At 38.4% G+C, this 18628-nt stretch overlaps 4 protein-coding genes across 8 annotated transcripts; 2 read left to right on the top strand and 2 right to left on the bottom strand.

Annotated features, from left to right (window-relative positions):
* LOC18785532 (probable 6-phosphogluconolactonase 4, chloroplastic) lies at positions 8-2413 on the top strand. Its single transcript, XM_007218648.2, has 3 exons — positions 8-622; positions 748-883; positions 1571-2413. The coding sequence occupies exons 1-3, from the start codon at positions 270-272 to the stop codon at positions 2033-2035; spliced, it is 954 nt and encodes a 317-aa protein (XP_007218710.2). The 5' UTR covers positions 8-269; the 3' UTR covers positions 2036-2413.
* Positions 5135-9660, top strand: LOC18785157 (GTPase-activating protein gyp7). Of its 3 annotated transcripts, XM_020556119.1 has the most exons (6): positions 5179-5603; positions 5707-5856; positions 6950-7085; positions 7203-7252; positions 7925-7978; positions 8125-9660. In XM_020556119.1, the coding sequence occupies exons 1-6, from the start codon at positions 5464-5466 to the stop codon at positions 9341-9343; spliced, it is 1749 nt and encodes a 582-aa protein (XP_020411708.1). In that variant the 5' UTR covers positions 5179-5463; the 3' UTR covers positions 9344-9660. The 3 variants fall into 3 exon arrangements, with proteins under 3 accessions (XP_020411707.1, XP_007218980.1, XP_020411708.1); XM_020556118.1 differs by lacking the exon at positions 5707-5856 and having other exon boundaries at positions 5135-5603; XM_007218918.2 differs by having other exon boundaries at positions 5135-5856.
* Positions 9880-11310, bottom strand: LOC18786761 (cytochrome b5). 2 transcript variants are annotated; one of them, XM_020556121.1, is made up of 4 exons: positions 11208-11310; positions 10871-10963; positions 10424-10490; positions 9880-10326 (listed from the first exon to the last, which is right to left on the bottom strand). In XM_020556121.1, exons 2-4 carry the CDS (start codon positions 10955-10957, stop codon positions 10076-10078), a joined length of 405 nt encoding a protein of 134 aa, XP_020411710.1. In that variant the 5' UTR covers positions 10958-10963; positions 11208-11310; the 3' UTR covers positions 9880-10075. The 2 variants fall into 2 exon arrangements, with proteins under 2 accessions (XP_020411710.1, XP_007218582.1); XM_007218520.2 differs by lacking the exon at positions 11208-11310 and having other exon boundaries at positions 10871-11187.
* On the bottom strand, positions 13176-17152 carry LOC18784725 (metal-nicotianamine transporter YSL3). 2 transcript variants are annotated; one of them, XM_007220150.2, is made up of 8 exons: positions 16519-17152; positions 15931-16311; positions 15646-15818; positions 15373-15470; positions 15142-15276; positions 14865-15054; positions 14633-14747; positions 13176-14400 (listed from the first exon to the last, which is right to left on the bottom strand). In XM_007220150.2, the coding sequence occupies exons 2-8, from the start codon at positions 16298-16300 to the stop codon at positions 13472-13474; spliced, it is 2010 nt and encodes a 669-aa protein (XP_007220212.1). In that variant the 5' UTR covers positions 16301-16311; positions 16519-17152; the 3' UTR covers positions 13176-13471. The 2 variants fall into 2 exon arrangements, with proteins under 2 accessions (XP_007220212.1, XP_020411706.1); XM_020556117.1 differs by lacking the exon at positions 16519-17152 and having other exon boundaries at positions 15646-15834; positions 15931-16193.

Genomic DNA, 18628 nt, shown 5'->3' with positions numbered 1-18628 from the left:
TGGGCTTTTTAAAATGAAAATGAAATGGGCCGTATTTAACAAAAAAATTCAAGTGGGCCGAAGCCCAAACAACCTAATAGAAACCCACGCGCGTCCCTTGGGTTTACCGCCCAAGTCAGTTTCCGTTGAGACCAAAGACCAAACTAAAGGCACACTATCGAGCTCGAACCGTACGTGCTCTCACTGGTCACTGCAAGACAACTTTTGGGTCCGATCCGATCGGTCATTTTCATAACCAGTAGCTAAAATAAATTGGGTGCGCACTGCGCATGGCCTCCTCCATGTGCGCAACTACCCCTCTTTCTCTCTCATCGTCTCTCCGCACGAATCTCTCATCGTCGCGTACATCTCGCGCGCCGTTGATCTCACTCCGAGTGTCACCAATATTCCAAGCTCTCTCGTTTAAATCCGTTCGCACCAATTTCAAGAACCCAATTTCTGCATCGGCATCAGCATCAGCTAGGATGGCGGGTCAGAATAAGAAGATAGAGAAGTTTGAGACGGAGGAGGAAGTGGCGGTGCGTTTGGCCAAGTACACCGCAGATCTGTCCGCTAAGTTTGTGAAAGAGAGAGGGGCTTTCACCGTCGTTTTATCCGGCGGCTCTCTCATTGACGCGCTCAGGTCCCAAAAACTTATTTTTATAGTTGTATTTTATTTACTGTCTTTTTATTATTTATTTATTCTTTGGCGACGCTTTGTTTATGTTTTTTGTGTGTGGGTATTTTGTTATTTTGTTGGATTTACAGGAAATTAGCGGAAGCACCGTATAAGGATTCGGTGGACTGGTCGAAATGGCATGTGTTCTGGGTGGATGAGAGAGTGGTGAAGAGGGATCACGTTGACAGTAACTACAAGCTTGCTCTTGATGGTTTCCTCAGTAAGGTAAATTATATATCGTGTACGGTTCGCACTTTATCTAGAATTTTTATGCTTTCTTCTGAATCGTTGTGTAAAAACACTAGCTCTTGCTATCTTCCATGTAAAAGCCGTGAATTTTATTTTGATACTGCTCTTGTTGTTTTTCTTCTCGTTAAATTTGGAAATTTTTGGTCTTGCTTTTGTGTTTATGGGTTGGATAGGAATTATGGTTTCAATAATGAAGAAAAGCAATGGCATTGGCAGCATAACTTTGTGTTTTTGTTGATGTATTTCTGTAGATTATACTTTGAGGCTTAGTATTTTCTATTTTGAAAGGAAAATAATTCTATGTTACGAAAAACTCGTTCGATTAGAGGTGATAATATTGTGATAAAACATGATGTGACGTTAGTGAGTGCACCAGTAAATTGAAACTAATAAATAACTGGTTATGAGCAAAAGAAAGAAACGTACACTTGAGGTTAAGGGTGACTGGAGTAAATGTTTGATGTGTGGCTATGATCCATGCATATTATTTTTAGGTTTCCTTTTCTAATTATTAGGTGGTCTCATGCTTTTCAATTCAACAGTAAGCTGTCTTGTATCAAACTTTAAGTAAGCATGTGGCCATACTTAGTCTTGCAAGGGCCTAGAGAGACATATGTTAATCATTCATCCACTTAATCTTGCCATGTTTTGGTATTTTCGTAGGTACCAATTCCCCCGGGCCAGGTTTATGCCATTAATGATGCACTTTCAGCTGAGGGAGCAGCAGATGATTATGAGACCTGTCTTAAACATTTGGTTCAGCGGAATGTGATAGCCACTTCAAAAACTACTGGGTTTCCAAAGTTTGATCTCATGCTTCTGGGTATGGGCCCAGATGGACATCTTGCTTCTCTATTCCCCGGTCATCCTCTTGTCAACGAGAAGAACAAATGGGTCACTTGCATTAAGGACTCACCAAAACCACCTCCAGAGAGGATTACTTTCACCTTTCCAGTGATCAACTCTGCTGCATATAATGCAATGGTAGTGACCGGTGAGGGAAAAGCTAGTGCTGTCTGCACGGCACTTGGAAAAAGTCAGCATTCTGAAACTTTGCCTGCTCAGTTGCTTTCAGCTGAGGATGAGTTAACATGGTTTTTAGACAAGAGTGCAGCTTCAAACCTATAGGAGGAGGATGACGTTGGCTCTGTGAGATGTTGCACTCGCATCCTATGTATTTGCGTGTGACCTTGGTAATGTGTTCTATGCTTTAGGCAGAAATCACTGTGATTCACTGCTGGCTTTTCTTACTAATAATTAGAACTGGTGACCTTCGAAGGTCCTCGGTGGTGGTGATAAGAACTGAAATAAGATGTAGTTTGATGTATTTTTCAGTCCTGGATACAATTTTATTGTCCTCCTCTCCCTCTCTCTATCTTGTGGTTGGTTGCATTGTAAGGCACAGGTTACACGAGTCAGATTAATTAGATTATCCTGACCGTGCCGTGCTTTGGTTGGATCACTTTGTCTATAGCATGAATAAAGTTATCCCTTGCGTTTGGTTTACATTGTTTTATGATTAGAAGAACCATATTGGGAATCTGCAAATGCACTCAATGTATCTATAGCTATCGTCTTCATTACAGGTACCTTCATTTTTAGGACTGACGTGCTAAGATGTGCAACCTTTCTTTTTTCTTGTGGATCTTTTCCGTGCACATGCAGGTTAAAGATTCCTTTGCTTTGTTCTAAAACTATTATTTTCTGGGTTCAATTACTATTTTCTTTGTAACTTGGGTTATTTTAGGGGCACTGGGAATGGCCCATGACGTTTTTATTCTCAATTTGGAGATCGCCAGTGGTCATTCCAAGACTTCGAACATGAACCACACCCTTAAAAAATAAAAGAGCTTTTGCCAATTCAAATTGCTTGTGGGTTTTACTTACTTCTTTTAAGCACGTGTATAAAATTATAAAACCAATGCCTGACTTGAGCACTTGACAAGGAAGGAGCACGAGAGCACCATCTCCTTGCAGACCATCATCCACTTGTTTAAATATGTGTATAGTTTAATCAAGTGCATTGTTCTATGGGTGACATAAGATGAGGCTGTAAACTTTTGTATCTTTTCCATTTCCATCCAAGGAAAACTGACTTGGGTTTCTAAACGTGCGTTGAAGTCTTCAAAAATTTCGTCCTCCTCCTCTCTTTCAAGCAATCCATGCAATTGGCCCAAGAAGATAAAGTATATTTTACAAAGAAGAAGCAGATGTTTTTGCTCAGGTTCATGTTAATGGCTAAATGAACCTCATTTTCATGTATGGCTGAGAAGAAATGGTGTCTAAAATAAGTAATCTTGTCTTTGGCTTTGGCTTTGGCGCTGGGATCTACCAAATGCGACAAGCTCATTGATTCTCCAGACCCACTAAGAGGAAACACTATTTAAGTATAAACCATCATGATCATAGTACATACACATATGTATTTAGTTAAAAGGCGCGTTTTAATGCCGATTACCAAGTGTAGTGTTGTGACGTTAATTAAAAGCGATTATTAAAGTCACTCTCACATAATTGGACTTAGTAGTGGAGAGGAAATGAATGATGGTGCAAACCATTATGGACAATGAATTACAATATATCAATCAATACCCTAATTAAGTTTTGCCAAGAATGCCAAAGCAATTACTTTTTTGGAATGGCCATCATATTTGATTTCAGGTTCTTTAACATGCTTTAAGAATAGCAGATTGATGGAAGGCTCACTGTCACTGCATTTTCATCTCAGCAGGCAGGAGTTTATTGAGACAAGCACTGACCACAGGCGTGTTGTCATTGTCTTATGGCTCACTTTGGGGTCTCAAAATTATGCTCTGGAATCTCTTTCATGATTGTGGTAGGTGATAAAAAAGAATGTAAAGTGTAGGCCATGCAACATACAAGGGCCCTGCAGAAAAGTTCATCATTTTGCATGTTTTTTGTAACAAAATAACAGTAACCAATAATAAATAACTCCAGTAAAAAGAGAGAGAGAGAGAAGAAAATATGCAAAAAAAATAGAAAAGTGGGAAGAAGAAAGAAAGAAAAAGCATATTCTCCACAAACCATCGTTTTCCCTTCTTTTTTCATTCTTGCTTTTCCTCTTTTATGAAAGGAAATTGCTCTTAATGCATGTTTTCGTCTGTGGACTCTGAACTGTTGCATATCATATGCAGATATGGTTTTAAAGTAAGCTTGTTCTTAAAACTACTACAGTGTTATGTACCAAGATTTTCAATTAAATGTGACACTTGAGGTATATCTTCGTGAAAGAGGCATTATTATTCACATCATATTCATAAGGTTGGAGCCTTTTTCTTGACTATGTCCAAAAGCTCTGCGGCCGATTTTGTTGACCATAATTTGCTGAACAACCTTCCTTTCCACAGCCAACTTTACTTCCTCGTTAGTTAACAATTTAGTTGTGCAAATTTGAGCACTAGAACTATTATATCTGCATGCATGATGCATAGCATGATTAAGTAAAGTGTCACACTGCTCTTTCTTTACCGCTAATTTAAGCAAATTAATCATGTCTAAATCAACTCAGTTTGACTGGATTTGACCCTTTCTTTTAATCCATGCAGACAGCTCAAGGAAACAGTGTTTGTAATTAAGAAATCTGATAAACTTTGACTGTTATTTATTTTAGCATGGGAGCAAGCAATAATAGGTTAAGCATGCTGCCGAGGGTCAAGTAAAGTAAAGGGGTAACTTGAAGGAGATGTACCTTTGTATAATAATGGAGGAGGTAAGAAAGAAGCAAGCACTCAAATCAAATGACAGTGGGTTGGGTTTGGTGAACTTTACCAACTAAAATCAAAGCTGTGGTTAAATTTGCATAGAAATGACACCCTATACCAAACTTCTCAGATCCCAAATATTTGTTTATCTTAGACTGAGAGACTCCACATAAAAGCTCTGATTTTTCTTTTTCTTTTTCTTTTTCTTTTTCTTTTTGGTCCAAAGAGTTCTGTTGATTTGTATAGTCTTGTTGCTTGGCACCATGCACTCTGAATTATTTTCTATCAATAATGCCCGAGTCCCTGACCCTTGCATCTAATTTGACTAATTGCCCATCTCACATGATTGGGCTGATTAGTCATATAAACCATTAACATAATAATGTGACAAGATACATATTTATAAAATAATAAAAAATAAATAGAAAGGTATATGAGTATAAAAGTAGACACTATACAATACCCAGTAAAAGAAGAAAATTAGGAAATGCTTGACTTGACCTACCTATATTATATGGCTAATGGCTACTACTGGGGTAGGATTTTCAGTCTTCCCACTCTTCTTCTTCCCACTCTTCTTTATAATGGGGTCTACTCTAGAGACACTCTCTGGGCGCTAGAGAGAGACAAAGAAAAAGACTTTCATAGTAAAACAAAGCAAGCAAACCAAAGCAGTTGGCTTTCTTTTTTGCCATTCAATATTTCATTCATTCACACTTCCAGTATTCAGTTGGGTAAATTAATTAAACATCCCATTCATCCCAAACCACTTCTGCAACAAGGAGCAGAAGCAGCAGATCACAAGGGCATTCCTGTCATTTACTACCCACCTCCATGATCCCCTCCGGTACCGGCAACAACCTCATCTCCGGTGGGGGCGGGTTATGGTCGGCGGCTCCGTCGTACGTGGCCGTCGCCGTCACTGCCTTGGCTGGGCTTGCTGTGGTGGTGGCCGTGTTCTGCACTGCCACTAGGTAAAAAAGCTTTGAACTTTTTCAAAAACAAACCCTAGAAGAAGAAGAACAGACAGTATATTATTGATTTAACGAAAAAGAACAAAAATTACTCATAGATGAGAGCTCTACGACGAAGTCACACTTCGTCGCCTTCGAGTTCAAATTCCTCTCCTTCTTCATCTTCGTCGTCGTCGTCTTCGTGGATTCATTTGCGTTCGGTTCTATTAGTTGTGTCCTCTTCCTCACCAGCTCATTGTTCTTCCTCTGATCGGTGAGTCTCTCTCTTTAACTCTCTAAAGCTTTTGTTTCGTTTTGCGGCTCTTAGATCCCGATCTTGGGAAACTTCAAGTTCATGTTTTTAATACCAATTTTAGCTCAATCTTAGTGTTTTAGTGGGGTTTTCACTTCCATCGCTCTTCTGTGTCACCTTCTTCACTCACATTCTGTTGCCTTTTTCAATCAATTATATTTTAAATTTTCACTTCATGTTACTTGATTTGTTTATTTTAATTTTTTTTCAACTCTTGGGCTGTGGTTGCTTCCTTGAGAGTTGTTCCTCTTTCATTTTCTTTTTTTCTTCTAGCCATTTCTTAAGTTCGATTTTGTAAAAAGTTTTGGGTTCGATCGCTGCAAGTCGTAAATAGGATGATTTCATATGAGTATGGGGTTGCTTCTAGAAGATTTCTGTTGTTTTTGGCTCAGGGGCATGGTTTCTAATCAAGTTGGATTTTAATGTTTTAATTAGATAAATGTGGGGAGTGTGTTTTTCTGCTGCCAATGGGAAACAATGCAGTGGCGTAATGAGTCAAACATGATAAACCTGATTCTAGTTCTAATTTACCTTTTAACTAGTGTTCTCAACAGCTAGGTGGGTTTAAAGTGTTTTGGGAATTCTAAGTCAATCAATTTAACTGCAATGTTATCGTGATTATCAGTATTTTAATTCCTTATTGATGGCCTTCTGTCTAGTCCAGCTGCATAGGCACAGTGTTTAAAGAAAAGATAGTGTGTATCTATTAATGTACATCCAAAGCTTCATGGAAAGTAATTTGCTCAAACAAGCTCATTTGCTCAGATATTAGACTTTAATTGCATGCTTATGTTGGATGCCCTGAGTTTTAAAATGATCTAATTTCTTTTTCACTTATGCAAGAATGTTTTTTGCATGAAAGTGTCAACCTTGCAAAATGCTTTGCAAAGTCCACTTCTTTATGCTAGGCTAGCCTTTATTCATACACAGACACATTGTATCTTCAATTTTTTAATTTTGTTGTGTGATTGTTGGCTACCTGTATTAATTCAATATAGGTGTGGTGGCTTCTTTATTGACCATTATTGATTGTGGTTACTCTTTTTAATATCAGGACTCGTCTTAAGTCACCTTGGTCCCGCCGGAAAAGAAAACATGCCCTTGCAGCTCATCACTGGAGAAGTTTCTTTACACCAGATGGAAGGCTTCGCGATGGTGGAGTTAAGTTGGTGAAAAAAGTTCGCAGTGGAGTGAGTTACTATCACGTTTGTCCTATATATTTGCTTCTCAAAATGCTATCAGATCTATTTTTTCAAGTATTTATCACCTTCATTCAGATTATTTATCTTAAAAGTTTCTGAATGTAGGGAGTTGATCCAAGTATTAGGGCAGAGGTTTGGCCATTCCTCCTTGGAGTGTAAGTATGCTCAACACCTACTTTAAATTTTTTAACAACTGTAACCATACTACGTTACTACATTGCATTTCTGAGATTGCTTGTTGTTTGATATTTTAGCTTCACCATCTGGTACTTTGGTATGGCATACCTAGGAGAGGATTGGATGGGCTTTCCCTCCTAGGATCTGAGTGATTGCTTTTAGACGTGTTATTTATCTTCAAACCAAGCATACTGACTGATAGATATATTTTACTTATGGGCTTATATTTAGGTCTGATTGTGACTGTATGACGAGTCAGTTCTGTGTTAGAGGGCTTTACTTAGGTCTGGCCTTTATCATTTCTATGTACGTACACTTAGTAGTGTAACTTCTCTGAAGTTCAAACAACTTGTGTTGGTTTTTTTTTTTTTTCTTTCTTCATATCAGATTTTTAATGTGATTTCTTCTAGTTTTGGAAATAAAATTTGCTAGCAGAACTTGATCAAAATTGTACTTTCTTTATTTTTTTTTTATAACTCTGATTATATGTATACTATTTCCATTATCGCATTATCAAATGGCCTACTGCTTCCTGTGTTGCATATAAATTGTAATGTTGTTTCATTTTTCTCAAATTTATACCTAAATTGTATTTGGGAAGAGGCCAAACCATACTTACATATGTTGACTGGATTTCTCTATCTCAACAGCTATGATTTAAACAGTTCGAAAGAAGAACGAGATTTAGTAAGATCTCAGAAAAGGTATTAGTGCCAAGTTCACTTAAATGTTTCCTATTACTATGGTGCATAAGTTGACTGCAAGTTTTCGCCAGTTGATGTAATTCTTTGTTTATACTCCATTGGCCTTTCTAACTTCATGGTATATTTGTTCCAATATTTGGTTTCAGAAAGGAATATGAGAAACTCCGCAGACAGTGCCGCCGAGTCATAAAGCGCATAAATGAGAGCTCTAAGTTGAATGGGGACAGTTGTAGTTTCACCCAGGATACAGATTCTCCCAGCTCTGAGGATGTGGTTAGTGCCAGGGACTCCCTTTCTAGTGAAGAAAGGATCCCAGATGTTGAATACTCAGATGACCCTTCTAGTGCATTGTTGGATGGAGATGATAGTTCAAGACGAAACACAAATGCTGATGCCAAAGTACTAAATTCAGACTCATCTGATTCAGACAGCTCTGAAGAACCTGAGGTGATTCAGACTTTCCCCTCAGGTGAAGGAAGGGAAGATGATGATCCTGATATGAGTTCCAAGGATGAATCTTCTCCCTCGAGAACAGAAGTCCAATCAAAGTTAAGCAGTGAGGATTTTGCCACATGGCAGCGGATCATACGCCTTGATGCTGTACGAACTAATTCAGACTGGATTCCGTACTCCCCATCTCAAGCTGAAGTGTCACAGGATAGAGCATGGCGTTCTGCTGAGGCTGTTGGGTTGAAGGATTACGATCACCTGGAGCCTTGTAGAATTTTCCATGCTGCTCGACTGGTTGCTATTCTTGAAGCATATGCACTCTATGACCCAGAAATCGGTTACTGCCAGGGTATGAGTGATCTACTTTCTCCTATAACTGCTGTAATGACAGAGGATCATGAGGCATTCTGGTGTTTTGTGGGTTTCATGAAGAAGGCTCGACATAATTTTAGGCTTGACGAGGTGGGGATTCGAAGGCAGTTGAGTATTGTTTCTAAAATTATTAAATGCAAGGACTCCCACCTATACAGGCACTTGGAGAAGCTCCAGGCAGAGGATTGCTTTTTTGTTTATCGGATGGTGGTTGTGCTATTTAGGAGGGAATTGACATTTGAACAGACAATATGCCTATGGGAGGTAATGTGGGCCGATCAAGCAGCCATAAGGGCTGGGATCGGAAAATCTGCCTGGAGCAGGATAAGGCAACGAGCCCCGCCAACAGATGATTTGTTACTTTATGCAATTGCAGCTTCAGTTTTGCAGAAGAGGAAACTGATAATAGAGAAGTATAGCAGCATGGACGAGATTATCAGGGAGTGCAATAGCATGTCTGGGCAACTTGATATATGGAAGCTCCTTGATGATGCACATTACTTGGTAGTAAACCTCCATGACAAGATAGAGCCATCCTTCTGATGACTGCACGTTTTGCTAGCTAGTTTATTGTTATCAAATCCGGTTCTATGAGGGCAGCCAAAGTCCCAATTTCTTTTTCATTCCTGTTAAGCAAGCATTCCAGAAGCTTAATCCAATCATTCATGATACTCAATTTTGCCACTCTGCCTACGTACTCTAGTGTAGGTGGCAAACATTCAAAAGACATTGTTATCCACATTAGATTCATTTGCATTGTATTCTACCATTCTACTGCTTTGTATGTGATTTTCTTAGACGTCACAGTTTTCACGTAAAACGACTATTAGTATTACTGACGATACTGGATGAAGAATACATCAAGCATGCTCATGCTGCCAAATTAATATCATTCTTTTTTTTCCTTGTTTCCATGGCTGCCACAAGTTTTAGCCTAAGGAACCAATACATTTTTCGAATAAAGATGAATATCCTTTTTCTCCTTTTTTTCAAGCAGGACCTCACAAAAAAAGCAATTGAAACAACTACAACTACCATAGACCAGCAACAAGTTATAAAGAGGATTGCAGAAACGAGAGTGTCAAAGAAAATATGCTCTCCATAATCATCCTTTAATTTTAAACATCGTACAGACTAGAAAGCGACCAGAACCAAAAAGGCACTATAAAGTTCTCTGATGAACAACGACATAAGTGAAACAAGCAATTGTACTTTCAACTGCTCAACTGATGACCAATAACTAACCCTTAAAAGGGGACAACGTAGAAAGCAAGACTACTCTTTCTTGGTATAGTGACGGACAGCAAAGGCTAAACCCAAGATTAGAAGGGGAACCAGGAACTGCAAAATCTTAATCACAAATTCGGATATCTTATCAGGATTGTACCGAGCCTGTGGCGGTGGAATGTAAATCCGTTTTAACGGGACAGTTGATGGATCAACCTCTCCAATGTAATACTTCTCCATCATATCTCTGGCAGAATCACTGTGACCCACATCTTCAAAATCATTTGTTGCATCTTTCCCTACAGAGTTATCAAACAAAATTAATCTCATCAACCATGCGTAATTTAAGGTTGAGAAAAAGGCAAGCATACAAGGTAAGGTAACTGAATGCCTTACCAGTTGCAGACAGCAGAACTTCATCACCCCCGGGATGATCATCCATGAATGGTGTCACATCAAACACCTAAAATTGATATTCCAAACCATAAAAATTCAACCATGTTATATCCATAAAAATTCTGGTGCAGTTAGCATACAATCATCAGCTGAAAATTGTTGCTTTTAAGTTGAGATACATAACACCCTAAAAACACAGGCGAGCACAATTACAATCATTTGGTTGGTTCCATTCCTCTGAAATTCTACAGATAACAACCGTTTCTTCCCAACAGAGTAGTAATAACATTGACATTGCAGAAACATAAAAGTCAATTTCTTCAGGGTTGAGGGTTCTTTCATATTCCTCGGTTTTATCAGCAACCAAAAAAACAGAGTAGTAATTAATCAACTGGGAACTAAGTTTTATAAGATGAGAAACAAAAATCCAATCAAGAAAGATCTCACCTTCCCAGAAATAACAAGCCAGCAATCTTTGGTCTTGTTGTGCTTCGCCACCTCTTCAAATATGTGAACCTTTGGATCTGAAGCCATTTTTCACTGCTACCAACACAAAGCATCAAACGCTAAAACCCACAAAAATTTATACACCAAAGCCTAGAACTTTATTGCTAAAACATAAGCAGCTTCTACAATCACAGACAAAAATTACAATTTTAGAAAAAAAACCCATAAAAGGTTTAAACACAACATCTTGATACTTATAACAAATAAGGGATGCAGATGGTCATAAAAGAGAAATTCCCAATTACGACCAAACAAAGATGAAGACACTGTGGCTTACCCACGACAGATAAGGCTTTGTCAGATAAAAGATTGTGCCGTGCGTCCTTCCTCTTTGTACTCAATCTGAGAAGTCAGCGATGCTTAAGTGGGCCATTTATGTTACAAGATCTTGAGCAATTTAAAGCCCTTAGCCTTTGTGGAAATTACGCACTTATCCTCAGCCTCGGTAATTGAAAGGTTTTAATCCTCAAGGGTACATGTGCCTCAAATTTACGAATTGCGCGTTACCGGTTCGCATTTGGCAACCAAGAGAAGCAAATTTTGAAACGTCTTGTTTTTTTGGATCAATTTTAATGCTGTAGTAATATACTTTATGGAACAAGGTCAAAAAATATAATTTACCCATTTACTTTTCGGAGCTTTATTTTGTGGTCGGAGTTTTACTATTGTGATACTTGTGGTGTGGGGTTAAATGGCTGCCCAAGTCCCAACAAGCAACGACGTAATGATAGTAACCTGCTGACTCATCAGCTGAGTTGGCAATTCTGTTAGGTAGTTGGTTAGCTGAGATAATCCTTAGTTTGTAATAAACTAAAATAGTTGATTAATTGTGTATTGGCAGGGTTATGTTGATTGTATTAGTTTGTTCTTAACAATAAAAGATTCATTCTTTCTGTATATGATATGAGCTGAGGTAGAATTGAGGAGTCGTTGTGAGGGTGTCATTATCATACATGATTCATCTTAATAGTAATTTTACTTTAATGAAATAATCATGTGACTAATATGAAAATTCACATGAGAGGTTCATATATGACACTCTCACTATAGAATTTCGCCGGAATTGAGTTCCAAAAAAGTGAAGGGCTCTTGACCCAAAAAAATAAATAAATATCAAAGTGAAAGGCTGGACCTGGAAACAACAGCCCTGGGCCGCGCAATGGCAATGAGGTCAATCCATCATGTAAGGGCCAACAGTAGAGGAGGGAAGAACAAAAAACACGAGCAACCCAAGTCCACGTCTTAAACCAAATTGTGAAATATAACAGGTTTGATTTGGATTAGTTTAGTTCGGTTTTATACAAATTGTTTTGTATGCTATACCTACAAGCTGCTACGGTCAAAGTTGTCAAATTGGTTATGTGAGGTGCTTTCTGCAGAATAATTTCTCACTAACAAGGGTTGTTATTTGGTTGCTGGTGTCGTAACTTAGGCTGGCTGGACTGAAGTTGTTTGTGATGCTAAAATGTTGGATAAAAGAGGGCCCGAGTTGGCTTACCTCTTTGATCCAAGCTGATCCATCAATGTCAATGTGGGTCCACTCTACTACAATCTTTTTTAAAGTAAGCAGTGGAAAGTCAAGTCAATGTGGAAAATATGGAAGTGGGAGTTGAGAACTCTGCCTGCCTACCCCTACCGCATGCCATCACAAGTTGAAGTTGAACCAAATTTAGGCCTGCCTGCAGAAGGTTCTTAAATACCATGCAGAAAACAAGATCAAATTGTTGACACACAACACAAGGACAAGGGTGGTCCAAAAACAAGGGGGCTTGTATTTCGTATTTGATCGATTGTCCTGTTTCAATTTTCATTCATAAATGGATTTCTGCCCTACTCTGCTCTGAAATTCATCAGAATCATTCAATTATATCCGTGTTCATCTTTTACAAGCGGAACCTTGATCCTAGCTACTCACAAACCGCTTCATTCAACATACTTGGTCTGGTCTGGTCAGGCCATTTACTTCCATACCACAATATCCTAAGGCGTTGAAATGATAGGAATAGGACCACTGCCCATTATATGGGGGGTCATCTTAATCTTAATCTTCACCTTCACAGCATTGTAATGTCTGATCGCTGATGTGAGCTTCTTAAACCATGCACATTCACTTCATCCCATCAATGACGTGAAATATCTTAAATCCCAACCTTATCGTTTTAATTGGCAGTGGCACAAAGACAAAGGATAGCTTAAGCAAGAGACAATCAAACTAAAACCATATTTATTTACACAAAACCAACAGTCAATCCAACAACATTATGCTCGAATCGAATTGCTATGTTTACAGTGGTTTTAAAATCATATGATTCATTTGACTAAATGTTATGTGATACAACTTGCTTGTATAGGATACAGAATCCTACCATCTAGTCATCTACTATGCTGCATTATGATCCGATGCATTACTTGAAAATACATAGCAGGGAACTTCTATATTATCCCTAATTCCCAATACTTGTCTGAAATTACATCTGCAGATTACAATTACTGTAACTCTACTAATGAACGCAACTATGTTTCTCTCCTTCCACACAAACTCTACTTGGTTGTGAGGAAGTTCATGCAGATGGGAGGACGAATCTTGGCCAATGCAAGAATTGATGAAGGGAGGATCCACAATCCATCTCCACAAATCAAACCAGAAGCAACTGCGGGAACCATTAAACCTGCCTCGTTATTTTTTAGTTTGTGCCACACGAACACAGCCAAACTCCCCACACACATATCGATTGCAAAGTAAGCTCCAACTAGGAAAGGAACAGCCATCGCCATCGGAAGTGGAACCCATTTACCAATTTTCTTAGGAGCAAGATCTCTCAGCAAATTAGCTGCTACGGCAAATGCAAAAAAACCATAACACAGCTGTAAGCAATGCTGGGGCAGGGCAGAGAAGCCTTGAACACCTAGAATTGCCATGTTTCTGTAAATGATGGCATAAGGAGCTTTGTATTCACCATCCGGGTCACCAACATTAAAAGCCTTGTAGAAGAGAAAGAATGTCAGAGGAGCTACCACACAGCCTATAGCTGTCCCAATCGCCTGACTTAAAAGCATTGATCGAGGAGATGTAAGCGTGAGATGTCCAGTCTTTAAATCGTGCATCAGATCAGAAGAGATAGAAACTATGGATTTGATCAGACCACATCCCACAAGTCCCGCAACAACACCATCATTTTTCCCAGCCACAGCAGCAAGCACAAAGAGAGCCACTTTCCCGTAGTTATAGGCCATGTTCATGTCAGTTAAACCCGCACCATAAGCATTGCAGAAGCTTAGAGAGGGTGCGATAATATAGGCTACGACTACATAGTACCATTTCAGTTGAGGGAACATGAGCGGGATAATTATGATGGAGATGATGGAGAACAAGGTGTACCCTAGGCAAGCTATCCAAATGGGAATGCTATCTCTTATGAAGACCTCATTTCGTCGAAGATCATCAAGAGCCTGATTCTGGTTATTTGAAACTGCATGAGAGAGATGATTTAGTTTACTCAACTTAAATGCTTGTTGATAATTACGGGCACTGACACCCATTGCAGGATGCAACATACAAATTATGTTACAAACTCATAGCACCTGAAGGTGCAGCTCCTTTTAAACCATAGGAGAAGGGAAGCTCTAAAAGGTGCTCATGGTAAACTGGCTATATGCTAAGCTAGAGAATCATCACGAATATCATTCTAAGTCACCCATTACCTGTTTTGGGGTTCTTGTTGTTCATTTTGGTGTGGATGCTTGAGCCAGTAAAGTATAGTATCTTGAGAAAATTGTATAGCCCATCTCCTAGTATCAGGGCAATGGAAATGAAAACCTGCAGCAACATGAAGATACATGAGACTCAATTGCCTATACACTTGAATTCAAAAATCGATACGACTAAATCTGTAAGAATTTGATTAAGAAATGGACTTGAATATCTAGTCCACACCTTGTAGCCGTTTAGACTCTTCATACTACTTTCTGATAAAGTTGCAGGGAACCACTCTCCTTTGAGACCCCTTATTAATGGCCACATTATTCCCCAAGAGAGCACGGCACCAAGAAGCAAAGATAAGTTCACAAGATGCGAACAGATCATTCCCGCTCCTATGTAAGTCATACTGAAATCAAAGTAAAATCTGCAAAATTCAATTCATGTAATCAATGATTAGAGAAGGATTAATCATATGATAAACAGAAGGGGAATGCAGACATAGAGCACGCACGAGTTTTTCCACGCTGCCAATCCAAATGTTGGAAACTGAGCGAATCCGCATTGGTCTCCTCCAGAATAGAACCACTGAAAGAAACTCCACAAGAAACTCATCGAGAAGAATTTCATGAACCCGTGAACCTGCTTCCTGCAAGAACCACCTCAACATGTTAGAGTTATTTCAAACTCAAATTCTATTTGATAGTAAGCTGAAATTTAGTAATTTATAGAAATAGATGCCTACTTAGCCATCTTGTCTCCTTTTGGAGTATGGAACCCGTTGATAAGAACAGCAGTAGCAGTTCCACTTGGGTAACTTAACTTATAGTCTATTATCATGATCTGCAAAACAACTCAAAGTGCATGAACAAACAAAATTCTAAAATTCAAATACGGATCAATAACTTTGTAATTTACATAGTTGAGAAACAAAACCCCACTTACCTTCGAATCCCTATTCCCTAAAACAAGCCTTTGCAATTTCTTACTGAAAAATCGGTAGGATAAAAGAACATACCTTTCTGAGAGGAACCAAAGCCAGCAGCCCAACAAAACTACTAACAAAGAGGAAACCAGTCATCCAACCAATCTGAGGTTCTTTGGTGCTCCTAGGAGTGTTCCCCTCAGTATCAACACCTGCTTGCTCATAAGTCTTCCTGTTCAGACCCAACAGATAAGACCCAAAACCTCCTGCAGTGTCACATATCTAAGTGAAAACCAATAATTAAATTGTGTGAAACAGACGCATCAACATGTACCTTAAAAATAGTGAAAAAACAGAAAGACGGGAAAGTTTTCTGACCTCCAACTGCAATGCTATAACATGCAACTGCACAAGTCTGAATAATGGTATTTTCCTGCCTTGTGAAAGGAGTTGATACAATTCCAGCCTTCTGAAGAAGCTTAGTCCATGTGCGGATGAATACAAAGGCCAGAAGAGCAGCAGAGACATTGAGATTGGGAACCAACCCAGTTGTGAGGTTCAACTTCATCACTATAACGCTGTAAATGGTGCCTATGACTATGCTAGCCACAAGTCCCCGAATTGTGATCTGTCTTGTCCATGGAATGATTCTGTTCAAATCCTCTGGCTCGCCTCCATTCTCTTCAACTCCATCCTCTCTCTCAAAGGTCTCAATCTCTCCGTTTTCATCATTGTTTGTGCTCCCCATTTGCCCCTTTCCTGATCAAATTCAGTCAAATGAGAAAAAAAAAAAAAAAAAAATTGCACTAGAATGTGTAGAATTTGATGAAACGCAAAAGGACAAAGAAATAGCCGTTAATGATATCAAATGTATTCTTGACTCCAGTTCAGTCAAAATCTTGAAAAACTAATTTGATAGTTGAAATGAAAGAAAACACAGCGCACAAACCCATGAATGATCTTTACCTCAAGTTTCTCTTCTTCTGCGTCTTCAGAGATTGAGAGGAGACGAAATTTCAGAAATGTACAAATGGGAAATTTATAGACCTACCGACCCTTCTTTCTCAATCTACAATCTACTGGCCTCCAAATTGCATTGAGAATCCTTAAACAACTGAAAGGGTGGGGGTGTGGGTTTTCCTCAGCTTTGACTCTCAAGAACCCTCCAAAAAGATCAAAACTGCAAGAACGCCCACAAGACCCAATAGAGAGTCCTCGAATTTAATAGGATTAAATACCAGTGCAGAAAGGTGAAAGCCCAGAAATCCACAAAAAATGCTGTCTTTAGTTTGATAGCTGTGGCTTCCACATGCGCATCAAAACTCTCAGGAAAAGTCTACTATATATATTATGATTGCATGAAATGCTTGAGCAGCAACCGAGAACGGAAACTGAGGAAAGTCTGCATGTACTACAATGAAGTACAAAATAGGTTTTTGTAGTACACGAAGCAAATTTCAACTCCACAAACAGGAAAGATTGCGTTTTAATACACGTAATGTTAAAAATGCACCTAAAAGAAAAATCCCATTAAGAGCAAATCCTTATTGTATTTGACAAAAATCATTATATGTATGATCTGTATGAGGAGAGGGAGAGAGAAAGAGAGAGGAGGAGGAGTGATGGATGGAGTGTTGGAACTAATAGTGATTCATTCCCTTGAAAGTGTGTCTACTTTTATGCGTGTGGCTTAAACATGGCGCACTGGGTTTGGAAAAAGACAGAGCTTCGTTTATAGACCCCAAAAAATAAATGAAAATAGCAATAAAGGACTGGACTTTAGGGTCAGGTCAACAACCCCAACAGGCACAGGACGACAAACCATGATTTTGATGTTTTAGAATCACAATTCGCACTGGTAAATTGATGTTCACGGAGGGTTGGATACACGCTCCTTGGACGAGGGTAGGCCAGAAGAGTATCTTCATTCTAATCACACGTGTTTGGGATGAAAATAAAACGGATATTTTTTTTAATGTCAAAACCAAATGTCACAATTTTTTTAGTGAAAAAATTATTTACCACTACTTTCATTACGTTTTAAAAAGTCACCTTTTAAAAATTAAATAACAATATAATGTGTATCATGACTATTTGTTTGGTGGCCTACAGTCTTCACTTTATATGATTTTTTTTTTCTTTCTATATGTGTGCTCGGGGTATAAATTATCATTGTTTCAATAGTAACGCTAGAATATGTCTTGTATCATTGCTTTTTAATTTTTCTTTTTCTAATCAACTTGTGTGCCTCATCTATCATATAAAGTGATATAGAAATTGTAATATATAAATGTGATAAGAGTAGTATTATTCGATAGTTAATTGATTTATCGGCTCTTAATTTTCCTTTTTCATCACAAGAGGCAACATGATACATGGAATTTATATTTGTTAACAACACATAGTAGTTGGACAAGTTGCTTACAGATTCAACCAATCTTGGTAATGAAACTGGCGAATCATATGTGGCAGCAACATATAATATAATGATTGTATATGTCACGAAGCGCAGGGCTGACGAGGCATATTCTCCCTTTTTCTTGATATTTTATTTATTTATTTACTAATTTGATTATTTGACAATCACTGATTCACTGATGGTGAATTTTATTTTATTTTTTAAAGTCTAAGATTCGCTCTAGCTGGTAACTGATGGTCCTCGCCAAAGGAATAAAAGTATCTTGGGACCACAACTAATAAATTACGTCTTGTGGAGGAAATGTATATGGATCATAGTTTGGATCCATCTTCTTTGCAACCATTCAAATTAGAAAGCTAATAAGTTTGGAAATTCTCTACTTTCTGAGTACTTGCTGATCTTAGACTAACTTTTTCTTTTATAAAATTAGAAAGAAAAAAAAATAAATCCGGATGTATTTATGTTAGATATTTATTTATTAATTAAAAAGTGGGTTTTGAACTTGAAACTTGTTTATTTTTTCCATAATCATTGTTAGGCCCAAGTATACGTCGGCCAAAGGATCAATAATCCAGGCCTGACTCTGTCGTGTGGAGCAAGATTGGGCCTAAACCAATTCCAATACCAAGGCCAGTCTGACCACCGAAATTTGAGCCC

The sequence above is a fragment of the Prunus persica genome, chromosome G2, assembly GCF_000346465.2.
Source record: "Prunus persica cultivar Lovell chromosome G2, Prunus_persica_NCBIv2, whole genome shotgun sequence".
Lineage (NCBI taxonomy): Eukaryota > Viridiplantae > Streptophyta > Magnoliopsida > Rosales > Rosaceae > Prunus > Prunus persica.
The sequence above is the reverse complement of the archived record's forward strand: the minus strand, read 5'-3'. Positions and strand labels throughout refer to the sequence as shown.